At 43.1% G+C, this 14,858-nt stretch overlaps 1 protein-coding gene across 1 annotated transcript in view; it reads right to left on the reverse strand.

The window, feature by feature from the left end:
• Positions 1-14,858, reverse strand: part of Rtn4ip1 (reticulon 4 interacting protein 1) — a 48,347-nt gene that overhangs the window by 12,493 nt on the left and 20,996 nt on the right. Inside the window, exons 6-7 of the mRNA XM_055616007.1 lie at positions 8,978-9,114; positions 3,342-3,525 (exon numbers count right to left, since the gene is read on the reverse strand). Of these exons, the coding sequence (XP_055471982.1) occupies positions 3,342-3,525; positions 8,978-9,114 (321 nt within the window). The remainder of the gene's footprint in view (positions 1-3,341; positions 3,526-8,977; positions 9,115-14,858) is intronic.

A 14,858-nucleotide genomic window follows, 5' to 3' on the forward strand; every position in this document is an offset into this window, starting at 1 on the left:
ACACACACACACACACACACACACACACACACACACACACACACACACACTTACTACATTCAAAAATGTTTTAGGAACAAGTTGCTCTTAGATACGACTCAATCCTGTTTTTGTTTTTGACTCTGACAGGAATAAGGAAGCTTCAAAGAAAGAGTATGAAGTTGCTTTTGTATCATGGCTGGGTCTACCCTTGTAGTTACTGTAAATGCAAGCCATCCAATCTTTGTGGAAGAAAACCTCTTAAGACAAAGATGAAGAAAAAGCTCACACTGAGATCATTCAACCCTACCTCTGTACCACTTATATTTGTTATTCTTTTTAGCTCTTTAGATAGGACCTCATCATGTGGCTCAGGCTGCACCCAAATACTGGCGCCTTTATGCAAGAGGTGGGTGGAATATTATCAGCTCTGAGACATTTTGGGATGGACTGGTTCCACAGAGGTGGATAAGGACACCCAGTACCATGCTGCTGTCCTGCTTACTCCTACGCTCAGCTGCAAAGCGAGGGCAGAATGTTCACTGAGATCAGTCTTGGCAATCCCGAAGCTCAGGCTCTGCCATGCTATCTGGAGGGCTGGGGAGTCTATGTGATCATCTGCTCTAGGGCAAAGCCTCTTCAACTGTGGGTCATGACCACATGTTGACTCATATAACTGGATGAGTAGGTCAAAACAAAACTAACAGTACAAGGCTCTGGCTCAGTGTATGAGACCAGACACTGATGCACAGGGCCCGCCCAGTAAATGACAAGCACGGAAGACCTGTTCAGTGGATTCTCCTATGGGCTACTGTGGCTTCCGGAACCACAATGGAAACATGCTGGTAACCAGTGAGGGCATTAAAGGGGGAACTGAAATGGTCACAACTGCCATAGCTAAAGTCCTTCATAACACGTTCCTCTGCGAAGAAAACCACTTGGTTTGCAGCAGCAGAATTTCATGTTCTGCTGGAAGAGATCTGTAGAGTCTTCCTAGGCTGCTACAGGCGAGAAAATAAGCCAGGGCAGGGCGCAGAGTCCGGAGCATGGCAGCGCAGCTTTACCCAGGCACTGTCAGGAAGTGAGAACTGCCTGACAAGTCTTCATTCCTATCCCCTTTCCAGTGAGGGGAAAGAGAGAGAGAGCAGAGCCACTGCCTCCCACAGCACAGTTTTGGAGATTAACTCACATTTATAGCTGCAAAGTTTTTTTTTTTTGTTTTGTTTTGTTTTTTTCTCAAGACAGGGTATCTCTGTGTAGCCTTGGGTATCCTGGACTTGCTTTGTAGACCAGGCTGGCCTCAAACTCACACCAATCTGCTTGCTTCTGGCTCCCTGTGTGCTGGGAAAATAGGCGTGAACCACCGCACCTGGCTGGCTGTAAAGTTTTATACACCCCTTAAGCTTGCCTTTTACAGTCTGGAAAATCCAGGTATTGAAAGAAAGAACAGTTAAGAGTTCCCTTCTCTGCCAACAACTACCTTATGGTTTTCCTTAAACTGCTTCTGTTCACTGTCTGAATGAAGCAGCATAAAGACAACGAGAACCCCGAGATCACTTCATTCTTCTCTATACCTGGCATGTGTCAGGTAACACACTGTGCTTCATCACAGCTTCAAGAATAAAGAAGCCTTAAAGGTGGTGGGAGACGGCTCAATGGTTAAGAGCACTGGCTGTTCTTGCAAAGGATCTGGGTTTGCTTCCCAGTACCTACATGGCAGCTCACAACTGTCTTCAACTCCAGTTCCAAGGGATCCAGCACTCTCTTCTGGCCCTAACAGCACTAGGTACAAACACACAGTACACATACATACATGCAAGAAATGCATACATACACATAAGATGAAAATATTGACTTTTGAAAGCAGCAGTTAAAGGTTGACATGGTGGTACACACCTGTAATACAAGCACTTAGGAGGTAGGAAGTAGAGGCAGGAGGATCACAAGATTCAGGTCAGCCTGGTCTCCATAATGAAACCCCACCTAAAAATAAAACAAACATCTCAACAGCCAGATGTTGCTCAGTAGCAATTCTTGTTCAATGTTTGTGAGGCCAAGTTTAATCCCTAGCACCTCATCAAAAGGAAGCAGAAAAAAGAAAGAGAACAATGGAAGGAAGGGAGTTGGGAAGGTGGGGAAAGCTGAGAACAGTTACACTGGGCCAACTGGGTAAGTCCACCCAGAGAACCAGCTTTTACCTCGAGGGCCTTTCTACTGCCTTTTCCTTGAAGCTTAAGTATTTAGTCTAATTAAGAAAATAATATTCTGGGCAATAGTGACACGCACTTTTAAGGCAGATCTTCGTGAGTTCGAAGCCACCCTGGTCTATAGAGTGAGTTCCAGGACAGCCATGGCTACACAGTGAATCCCTATCTCGAAAAAAAAAAACAATGCATTTATCTTTATTTTCTTCTATCATTTTACCTGTAATTCAATACCCTAGAATTTCCCTAATTTATAGCCTAAAATTATATCAGCCTCTGTCCCTGCTGTGATGACAGGAGGTGATAGCATTACATAGAGAGCAGACACTTAAGCCCTACAGATCAAGGCCCACCACTTCCTGGCATTCAGCTTGGGCAATAAAGCATGGCACAGTCCTAGGAAGCGTGGCCTGTCAATACAGTCAGCCCGACGGATGGAAAGTCTCAATCTTCCATCATGTCAACAGCAGCTGGTCTTTACAGTTCAACAGAGAAGCAATGCTGAGACACAACAGGGTGATACAATCCCAGCAAAGGCATGAGGCCATCAGCCTTCATAGCTGCTAACGTAAAGGTTCAATTTCCTTACGGTGTTTGAACGCCAGACCTCTAAAGGTGAGAAGGCCTCCATCTGGGAACCTCCATCTGATATAGCCTAATGTTGCCATGAGCAGCAGCCAGAAACGGCCTTAGTTAAAGTCTCTACCTTTTTGTACAAAGGACTGTGTGTTTTAAGACTGGTGAGGAAGCAAACCACTGGTACAGGCAGGAAGGAAGCAGGTATATCAGATGGATCGAGAGGAGTGAAAACAGCTAATCACAAAGCTGGCATTAACAAGAGCCTTTAATGTCCTAGGCCTGTGCCACACTCCCCATGGGGACTGTCCTAGTTAATGCTTAGAGCAGTGCAGTACAGTACACAGATTAGCAACCTCTCCTTATAGGCAAAGACGCTGAGCTTAGAAACAGTAGGTAATGTTCACGGGGTCACACAGCCACCAAACAGAGGTCAGAATTTGAAGCCAGCTTTGTGAGTCTAGAGACCATGCTGGCAGCCACTGTGGTAGGCTGGCCCCAAGAGAAGAGAAAGTGGCCAGGTGGCAAACCAATCCCCAGCAGGTACCCACTCACTCCACCAATCAAGATGTGCCTCCCTACCTTCAGTGCTTTGGTACCCACGGTGACTCCTGTCTGCAACATGCCATCAGCAACGCCTAGCCGGTCCATGTTGAGGAGGAAAGGAGTCACCAGTGTCACATAGGTAGCTCCGGACCACTTCTTGAGGAAGTTCAGAGCCCACTTTTCAGTAGACCCACCAACATTATCAAGGATAAAGTCAAACCTGGAGGGAAAGAATCAAATAAAAACATCCTGCCAGTCTCTACCCTGGGCACAGATCCTCTTTACCTCATTGCCAGTTGTCAATAGGATGTATTCAGTGACAGCTCACAAATGGAGCATGGCATCCTCCCACAGAAGAAGGGCTGCTTGGATGGAGGGAGAAGGCACAGCTCCTTGCTTCATTTATACCCTTTTTCTGATTTTAAAAGACAACTAATTTCTTTTTACAAAAATTCTATTGTTTTCTAATATCTTATACAGTAAGAAAGACTTAAGCAAGTGGTTCTGAGTCGGGTGATTTCGGTTAATATGCAAAGAACAGGTTCTCACAACAAAAAAGTATCCAGTATAAAACTGGAGAGCTGTGGTTGTCTTGGCTAAGGAACCTCACATTAGCTTTGAAGAACTGAGGTTGTCTTGGCTTGTCACATTAGCTTTGAAGGCAGTAAAACTGTTCTTTCAGTATCATCAGTGTATTTTTCTGGCACATATGACTACTTGAAATAGAAGTATACAAGATGTTTGCTCGTAAAAATTACTTTTATCCCACTTAGAGTCAGAAATCCATCTTCTTTACCTTCTGGAATGTTCTTTTTGTGTGTTTATGTTATGTATAGCATCAGGATAATGCATGAAAAACCCTAACACTCAGCCTTCAGTGCCACTCTGACATGCCTCTACCCCAAATTGTCCTAATAGATTCCACAGAACTGATAGATACTTGAATCTCTAAATCTAACCTAAATACTTTCATAATCCCTATACTACACTCAAAAGGTATAGAAACCCACCAAAGCTTTTAAGTACTTTCAAAAACAAAGTTCTATTTAGAAAAAAACATGTGTAGACGTTAAATAAACCAATTTATGATGAATTCCTCTTGGGTACAGTTTTTCCCCTTCCAAATTCATCTGGAGGAAGTCAGTCATCAAAGCTTCTAAAATAGCTGTGGCCAGCTTCAAGGATACCAAGTCTTTCATGGGACTGAACTAAAGAAAGACAAAAAATTAAAGGCTATGGAAGGCAGGAGAGTGACCTCAGCAGAGAATCACACTTATCATTAGGAAAGTTTCTATGGTATTTCTAGTGCATTAGTAACAAATATGAGGCAATTTAATCTGTGGAAAACTTAAAACTGCTTTTATATAATGGGTACCATGTGAAAAGAAGTCTGGAGACAAGCTGTAGGCTGAGTTATGCCAGAATAGCATGACCTTGAGCTAACAAAAGCATCCATAAAGCCCTGACTCTGTTTTCTCTTTTTCTGGATCAGAAAAAGATTTCAAACTCTTGCTGTCAAATTTTTAAGATTCAAACATCAAGAAAGCTGCTAGTTGGAGGAAGTCACAACTTTACTACAGACAGATTCAGAGTTCAACCTTTGGGCAGAGATTGCAATTATGATGATCAACTTTAACTGAACTGTTTGTGGGGGTTGGAATGAGAATGGCCCCCACAGGTTCATATATTTGAATGTCTGGTTCCCAGTTGGTGGAACTGTTTGAGAATTATTAGGAGGTGTGGACTTGTTGGAGCTATGTTACTGGGGGTAAGCTTTGAGGTTTCAAAAGCACATGCCATTCCCAGTTAGTGGATCCCTCTGTCTCCCGGACATGGTTGTTGTCTTAACATGTAAGCTCTCAGCCCCAGCGTCATGCCTGCCTGTTGCCATGTTTCCCACCATCATGACCATGGACTCACCCTCTGAAGCTGTAAGCAACCATGTAATTAAATGATTTCTTTTATAAGTTGCCTTGGTCATGGTGTTTCTTCACAGCAACAGAAAGGTAAGTAAGACATTGTTGAAGGAAGAGGAAAACAGTGGAAGGGAAGAAAGGAGAGAGGGGAAGGGAGGAAGGAGAGAGGAGGAAGTAAGGGTTAAGGTCTACATTTGTAAGCCAGTAAAGCACCTACTAGAAAAGTACAATCAAGAAGGCAAGAGCACTAGCCAGAGAAGCTGACGAGACTGTCACACTGATCTGAGAGGCCAGACTAAGGGTTCTCCAGCCTTCTGGCTGTCAGTCTTTCAGCCTTCTGGTTGTCAGTCCTTCAGCCTTCTGGGTGTCAGGTTCTTGTTTGAAAATGAAATACAATTAGAGGTCAATAGAGCAGAATGGTTCGGCCTTGGCCTTTGTGTCATGGTGTTCTTCCCAACAGCAGAAAATAGGAGAGCAACTCAAACCACCTCTATCCAGAAAACCAGATCTTGGAGACCTGCCATATCTTCTTCACCTTCCAGCACCCTACAGAAGCATACACCTTGACACTCAGATACTTAGCTCTGAATCACATCAGACATATTCTTGACTCAGGAGCATCACTGTACTTTTACCTCAAATGAGAACAACCATTCTTCTAGATTCCCTCAATAACTAAACCAGCTTGACAGATGGCCTGGGGGTTAAAAGTGCTTCTGGCATAATCATGAGGACAGAGTTTGGATTCCAGCACCATGTAACAAGACTAGCATCCTAAAACCCAAGCTTCAAAGGAAGATCACTAGTGCTTGCTGGCTTACAGCCTAGCCAAGAAAACATGAATCCCAGGTTCAGGGAGAGATCCTGCCTTAAAAGAACAGGTAGAGAGTGATAGAGGGGATAGATAGATATGATGCCCTCTTTTGTCCTCCACTTACACAGGCCTGTGAACGCATTGTGTACACATACTCATGCATGCTTTAGCCCAGCGTGGAGACATTCAGCCAAGAACAAGCCGAGCTGAACTGAAGCCTCGGCCAGCTTCTGTGTTCCTCGAGCACTGTGCTGGACAGACACAGCTAGTGTCACCTGAGAGGAGAGATGCTCAGCTGAGAAACTGCCTCCATAAGATCGGCTGTTTGCAAGCCTATTGGGCATTTTCTTAATTAGTGATTGATCGGGGAAGGCTAGCTCACTGTTGTTGGGGTTACCCCTGGGCTGCTGGTCCTGGGTAAGATAAGAAAGCAGGCTGAGAAACCCATGAGGAGCAAGCCAGTAAGCAATACCCCTCCATAGCCTCTGCATCAGCTCCAGATTCCTGCCTATCTGAGTTCCTGTCTCAGCTTTCTTCAATGATGAACAGTGATATGGAACCATAACCCAAATATATCCTTTCCTCCTCAGGTTGCTTTGATCATGGTGTTTCATCACACCAATAGAAACCCTAAGATAAACTGGTACCAGGATCTTGGAATACTGCTGTTGTTTTGGGGGAATTGTGAAAGGACTTTGGGTAAGCAAAGCCATTGGGTATTCAAAACTTGATGAGCTGTTCTTTGGGAGCTTGGAAGAAAAGACTGAGAGCAAAGCAGTTGAGAGCAATGCAGACAATGGGGCCTGGCTTGTGAAATACTAGAGGAAAGTTTAAGATTCCCTTAAAGACAAGACTATTCATCAAGACTATTCACTATTTTGAATTGAGAATCTGAGGTACTGGTTAGCTGAAGCTAAAGAACAGTAATTAACAAGAGACCAGAACCATTGTAAAACCTTTGATTCTCTGGGACAATTAATAGCAGTTAGCTGGAGCTAAGACATCAGCAGTGATTGAGAAGAGACCAGCATCACTGAGGTGAAATCTCTTGGGAAATATTTCCTGAGAGTCAGCACACAAAAGCTATATTCTAGAGGTGGCCAACATAGTACCTCATGCTGGCAGCCAAACTGCGTATGAAGTCACACAGGTGGTACTGGTTTTGAACACATGAAGGCCTTGATCATGGATAGCAGCTGAGGCTTGGCACTGTGAAGGCCAGCAGAGGCCATTGGTGAAGATGCAGCCTCAGTAGCAGCTGAAGGCCCAGGATTGAACGGGTCATAGAGAGAAGCTGAGGCTTGGCACAGTGAAGAGAGCCCAGGAGAGCCTATTGGTGAATGTGCAGTCCACCATGAAGATACCAGTAACATGGGATGACCACCAAGAACAGCAGTGATGGAGAGGATCCTGCCCCAGCTTAGAAGACGAGCTGTGTGTGTTGCAGAGGGTGGAGCTGGAGAAGTGACCCCTTGAAGGAGCCCAGAAAACTTTAAACATGAGAAACTTAGGGGGAGGGCAGAAAAGGAGAGGGAGATTTTGGAGTTTTATGAACTTTAGATTTTAAAGGAGACTGGGTATTTTTAAAGAGACAACTTTTAAAGTGTTTGAATTTGTAAGGCTCTGAGACTTTCAGACTTTGCAAAATGTTTTATATTGTGATATCTTTATTAACGTGATCTTGGGGGCAAACAGGAAAGGTAAGGTTGTAGCTTCACAGTGATGTGGCTGTGTCAGGCCGAGAAGGGGTCAGTTGTGCTAGCTAGTTTTAAGTCGACCTGACACAAGCTAGAATAATCAGAGAAGAGGGAAGCTCAACTGAGAATGTCTCTGCATAAGACTCGCCTGTCGGGTGCTTTCTTAATTAGTGATTGATGTGGGAGGGCCAGCACACTGTAGATGGGCTACCCCGGGGCTGGTAGTTCTGGCTTCTACAAGAAAGCAGGCGGAGGAGTCATGAAGAGAACGCCAGGCAGTAAGCAGCACTCCTCCATGGCCTCTGCCTCCAGTTTCCCGCCCCATCTGAGTTCCTGTCCTGACTTCCTTCTATGAAGAACAGTGACATGGTAGTGTAAGCCAATTAAATCCTTTTCTCCCCAAGCTGCTTTGGTCATGGCGTTTCTTCACAGCAATAGTGACCCCAACTAGGACAAGCACTAGCGACTGAAACCTCTCCAAGTGGAGTGTAAGCTCCATGAAGGAGGAGAGACGCCTGGTTCACCATACCCAGTGTCTGGAACAGTGCCTGACAAGCTGAAGCTCCATATAGGGCAGGATAAAGGGGGCTTTGGCTGGCTGCCCTGTAGAGAGGAGCACCATGTTTTGCTTTCAGCCTTCAAAATCACACTTCTAGTCAGTGTAGCCAAAAACAATTGGCTTCTGAAAATGGATTTTTTTTTAAAAAGAAAGAAAAAAAAATCTTTGAAATTATAGCCAAATACTTGTGAGCTGTACGTTTGGCTTCGGTTGAGGAGAGAGACCACAGTCAAGAGCAACAGGACTTGAGGGGCTTTCCCAGTCCATCCTTTTCTGGTACCTTAGGCCAAACCACCGGCTGGCTTTCAGGCCTTCTGCACACAGCACACTGCTCCCTGCCGGCCTTTATTCTTACACTGTTTTCCCCTATGTCCTTATTGAGGAAAACACTTCAAATGTGCTTAGAAGTGATCATATGGTTTCATGCCCAGTCTTTCTGTGGTGAATACACTCCCAGTAATGCCTCCAGATTTCTTATAAACCAGCCACAAAAGTTGCCTTAAAGTCATCAGACCATGTACAAAAAATAACTTCTAAACTATATGGAAAGGCATCCAAATGAGAAGATGCTTTTAGACTCCTTCTAGAAGATTCCAACACGACTAGGAGCCAGCAAACCCCTCAGAGTTGCACACTCAACTGAACTGCGCCCTCCTTCCCGAGGGCAGCATGGCGCTACTACTCACAGTTTTAAAGATTTCAGTTGCTCTTCCATACTTCCCAATGTGTAATCGATGACTTCATCTGCTCCAAGCTGTCTTACAAGTCCACTGGCGTCTTGAGAGCAAACTGCTGTCACATGAGCACCCCATGCTTTCATTATCTGCCAAGGGGACGGGGAAAGGAGGGGAAAGTGAAAAACACTCAATTAAAAAATATTTACAGAGTAAGCTCCAGAGAACTTTTGAGTCTTCATCTCAACAAGAACTGCGGTAAAAATCGTAAAACTTGTTTGTCAAGAAAATGCCACTAATCTCATCTTCCATAGGCAAGGCAACCTTGCTGTCTTGAAATTTACGCAGTGCCCCACCAGGATCGGAAAAAACAGGCAAGTTCCAAGCTGCTAACGACAAAGGGCGAATGACAGAGGAAGAAAAAGAGAAACAAACAAGGAAACAATCATACATCATCACATGTCTTCAGGAAGTGACTATGGACAAGCACCCAGAACCTAAAATGCAGCGCCTCCTCATTTGCATCTCCAGAATGTTTTGAGTCAAACAGTGCATCTAAGTTATTGGGGTTGGGGGGATGGCCATATTGGCAAAGTTACTGCTACACAAGCACAACGACCTGAGTTCAGATCCCTAGAACCCATGTAAAAAGTCAGGCATGGTAGCACATGCCCATAGTCCCAGCACTAGGAAGGCAGACATGGGCATATCCCTGGAGCTTTTTAGCCAGCTAGTCTACCAAAATTAGTGAGTTCTGGGTTCAAGTAATAGACTCTGTCTCAAAACACAAGATGAGCTCTGTGAGTTCAAAGCTAGCCTGGTCTACAGAGTGAGTTCCAGGACAGCCAGACTACACAGAGAAACCTTGTCTCAAAGGAAAAAAAAAAAAAAAAAACACGATAGAGAGAGATGGAAGAAACACAGTGTTAACCTCTGGCCTCTGCATGCATGCGCACCCATAAATAAACATCTAAAAACAAATACATAGTAATCAACTATTAGATGCAAGATAATTAAGAAAATATGGACATCTTAGCTTTAGAACATGAATTGGGTTCTCTCCCTTGGTGTAAGAAGGTATAGATAAATGGTCTCTTGGTTTTAAAACAGGTACCATATTTTAAAATATACTTAAATAAAAGAGTAAATAATTCCAAAGTTATTCAGCTTTAAGTATTGGTAAACACCCTCCAAACATGGTATACTTTTTTTCCCTATAACTCAGCTTCACAGAGTTAAAAGGGGACCATTTCCAACCTACTATTAGGCAAGATACTAATTTATCAAAAAAATTTTGGTATTAATAGTTATAGATCAAACCAAGTATGGTGACACACACATGCAATCCCATACTTTGGGACATAGAGCCAAAAAAATTAGAAATGCAAAGTCATTCCCAGCTATATAGAATGTCCAAGGTCGGCCTATGATGCATGAGACCCTATCTGAAACAAATATATAAAAACAACAAAAAGATTCCCAAGGATTCACATAACCTGAAAATCTGAGGAAATTGAGCTGCTGAGAAGTAATAAACATGTAAGTTTTTATATTTGTGACCTGCAGACAGGGCCTCTTGGGAAAGGAATATGTTGCATTTAACACCAACTCCTGAGTCAAAGTCAAATACGAGAAAGATAGAATCAAAGATGAAACGCTTACTGTGACCATCTTTCCCCAAAACATATGCAGACACTGTGGAGGAAAAGGAAATGAAACCTGTGCTAAAACCTGTGTCTACCACACGTCTTTCTTTAAGGATTTATTTGTATATGTTTTATGGGTAAGCCTGTTTGCCACGTGTAGAATACCGCATTCATGTCTGGTGCCTACACAGGCCAGAAGTGGGCATTGGATCCCGAGACTAGAGTTACAGATAGTTGGGAGCTGCCAGAAGAGTGCAGGGAACCAAACCCTGATCTCTAACGAGCATCCAGTGCTTAAAGAGCCATCCCTCCAGCCCTGCTTCCTTAAACAGCAGGAGTCCTCAGGAAGACTCTATCTTGTCATAAAACAGTCCAACCGTTTCCCTCCTAATGTCTAGCCTTTCCTAACCCACTTAGCACTATCCAGTTATCTTTGTGATTACTAAGAAGTTTAGTGAAGAAGTTTTCATGTAAAATGAAGTGCTGATACAGACAGTACAAAGCAGACAGATACAACTCAGAAAAAGAAACAGAGCAGCCATAGCTGTTCAAAGGTTTTTCCGTACCCTCTGTCAACACACAACCCTTCCTTAACAGCCTCCTCTTTAAGTCAGCTTTACCTTGATTTTGTACAGTAATCAATTCCTGCCATTAAAAGTTAAATAAAATTTTTAAATGTCATCCAAATATTCACTCCTCGGGCATAATTAATTTGGCTGTGCTTATTTTTTAAATGTGGCATTAAAAAAAACCAACAAAAACAAAAAACAAACCTCTTCTAAATCACAGGCTACTTACTGTTGTATCTCTTTATTGTCTTATGATTTATCCGTGGAAGAATCCAGCCATTTGCCCTGCAGTTACCTTACGGTTTGGAACCTGATTGCACAGAGGACAGTTCTGCATGTTGTGTCCTCTGCATTTTCTGCACCACAGGAGATGGATGGAAGACTGGACTACACTAAGTTTCAATCTCTTTAGAAAACCATGAATGGTATCTAACAGAGCTAGAGGATCGTGGCAAGCTGCCAGTGCTCAGGACATATGCCTGTCCACTGACGGCCGTAAAGTAGTGATGTTCAAGTTCTCTCTCTTTCATTTGGTGACTGCATTAATAAATAAGTGCCTCTCTTCAAATACTATATGGTTTACTGGCAGAGGCCAGGCAGAAAAGTCTTCAGTGGGCAAGTGAGCTTCTTGGAGACAGCCCACCATTTTGCATGGCTGCGATCAGTGTGCCCTGGGGAGGCAAGGCCCCAGGGGCTTTGTCTCCAGATTGCTTCTTACTGTTGATATGCCTTCCCGTGCTTGTCATTGCTGTATTCCTCATATATCTGGCATGGTGTAATGGGGCACTAGGGAGACCCTCCTTGCCTATAGTCTGGTGTGATTGCTTCCTGGATATTAGCTCACTTTGTTGAGCAAATTTCCTGCAGAAAAATATGAAGATATACTTCCATGAAATAATGTTGCTTAGATGCATTGATAATATTTTAAATTCCTGATAATAATTTCATAGAATTTCTGAATTGATTCAAATAATTTTAAGCTTCCCTGTAGAATAGCAAAAAAAAAAAAAAAACAATAGGATTTTAGTGAACTTTCATGTGTCACAAGCAAGTAAATTGCACAAGAATTAAAAATAGGCTTGGGACAGATTTATGATCAAGGAAAAACTTCCACTCTAGGTTAGGTCCAGAGATGGGATCAGGTCTTGGTATACACCATGATAAGAAAATCCACGAACAAAAAATAAGTAATTCTATCATGACTATAAAAACAGAGCACGGATGATTAGTTAATTCAGCTATTCAGGACTTTAAAAATAAGATGCAAGATAGGTGACCTGTTTCTTGGTATATACACATTGTAACCACTTAGTATAGGAAAAAGCTTGTTACTATAGGCTTATCCTACTTTAACCTTGTTATCCTGTGACATAAAAACAAAAAACCAAAAACCAAAACAAAACAAAAAAACCTATTGCTTTGGACTTTCAATGAATTCATGAAATGAAAGATAGCTGAAGAATGTTTAGTTAATATAAAGACATGTAAACAGTAATCCTCCTGTAACGCCTTAAACTTTGTTAAACTTAAACCTATGAAATGAAAAGCTATTGCTTTGAACTTATAATGAACTTGCGGAATGAAGAGATAGATAAAGAATGTTTAGTTAGGTACAAGTTTTAATGGAAAACATGTAATCAATAATCCTGTTGTAACTCCCTCTTGTGTAATAACTTTATTTTTATGATAATTGCCTTCATAGCTATGAGGTAAGTTTTCTCCTTACATAGAGAACTTTGTTTTAGGAGGTATAAAAAGGCTAAGAATAAAGGTTGTTGGAGTGTCTTGGAGATTGCTCATCGGAGCCATTGGAATTTTGCTTCAACAACCAGGTGGGTGTATGTGTATATATAAAAATGGTTGGAGCTCAGTCTTTAGAGTTTGCTCCACCCACCTTGTGTGTAGGAGGTGTGTATGGATGTGGGTTGTTGGAGCTGGAGCTTTGCTCTATCTGCCACCCACCAACTATGTGTGTCTGTCTGACTGTGTGTATATGTAATGTATGTGTGTGTGCGTGTGAAGTTGTTGAAGCTTGCTGGAGCTTGTCAGTTGAAGCCTGTCTTTGCTTCATCTTCATTTTGTGTGTGTGTGTGTGTGTGTGTGTGTGTGTGTGTGTGTGTGTGATTTTTCTCCTTTTTTTCTTTCTCTACAGTCTGGGCATCATCAGTGACCCACTGACCACCAGGTGCAGCCTAGGCTGGATGCCATCAGCTCCAGTCTCGCCCTGCTAGCCACTACCAGTGGCAGTTACAACAGGTACAATTAGCACTGGCTTTCCCCCTCTACTTTTTCCTTTCAATCGCCTGCTGCTATGAGCTGAGGTTCCCACCAGGACCTATCAGCTTCTGGGCCTCTTGCAGAGTTAAAAGAGTTCGAATTTTCTCACCAGTTAAAGCAGTACTACCTCCAAGGCCAGGGGCTGGCAGACTCTACACCCTGTACTGTACATACAGTTTACCCTGTATGTCAAAGCTGGCCTTTGACAGTTTACTCAGTCACACAGTTCATTTAAAAAAATGATAGGACAAGCCATGGTCACAAGCATGGTGACACACGCCTTTGATCCCAGCACTCAGGAGGCAGAGGCAGGCAGGTCTGTGAGTTTGAGGTCAGCCTGTTCTACAAAGCAAGTAGAGGAAAGCCAACAATAACAACAACAACAACAACAAAAAGGTAGGACAAAAGCTGGGGCTGTTACAGACATGATATGTCACTTAAATAACAAGCATAGATGGGGCCACAGGAATCATGTAATTATTTCCCTTTGTCAGTTTATAATAAAATGACTTGCTCCTCATAGCCTTCCAAAAGTAACCACTTTTCAAAAAAAAAAAAAAAATCACCATAAACTCATGGATTTACATATCTTCATATGGATTCAAACTACTATCATTACCGTTTCTATCATGACAGAAACTGGAGCTGTCACATCTTTGGCAGTTTCTCTAAGCTGGCTCCCACATCTGATGCTAACCTGATGGTTTTGATAGTGCCCCTGCAGTCTACTGAACCTGAGGCTCACTCACATACTATGCATTCTCTGTAACTTCCCGTTTCTCCATGGAGCTCTGCATGCTTTCAGTAAGAAGTAATACAGCAACAGAGGTTTTACACCTCCATACACGGAAAGCATTTCTTGAGTTCTTACTGATAAGCACATTCAAATGGATAGTCACGACTGCCAGCTGGCAGCACTGGAGGTGTGGCTCAGTATGCACGAAGCCAAGTCCAGTCCCCAGTATGTGTCTCCGAAATATCTAACAGTTAGAATACAATTCATGCCCCTGATGTTTGCTTTGTACTACTTTGTTAAACTACACATTTTTATTTCTGTTGGAGGATGTTCTTGTGCTGATTTCTGTGTCCCAAGATCAGGCTACAGTCCAGACATGGGTATTGTCATTTCGATGAAGAATCTCCTGTACTGATGTTGTGTAAAGCATGCTCCCCAATTATGCCTGATTGGTTAATAAAAAGCTGAAGAGCCAATGACTGGGCAGAGAGGAAAGGAGCAGGACTTCCATTGCCAGTCAGAGGGTCTCAGGTAGGAACCATAAAGAGAAAGGAGAAGAAAGGTGGTCAAGGAGAAGCCAGACACGCGGTGGTCACTGTGAAGACGGTGAGATACAGCAGAAGGCCAAGGCGAGACTGAGAGGATAGGTAAAAGGGCACGTGGCT

Source organism: Psammomys obesus, unplaced genomic scaffold (genome assembly GCF_907164565.1).
Source record: "Psammomys obesus unplaced genomic scaffold, mPsaObe1.curated_primary_1811, whole genome shotgun sequence".
Taxonomy (NCBI): domain Eukaryota; kingdom Metazoa; phylum Chordata; class Mammalia; order Rodentia; family Muridae; genus Psammomys; species Psammomys obesus.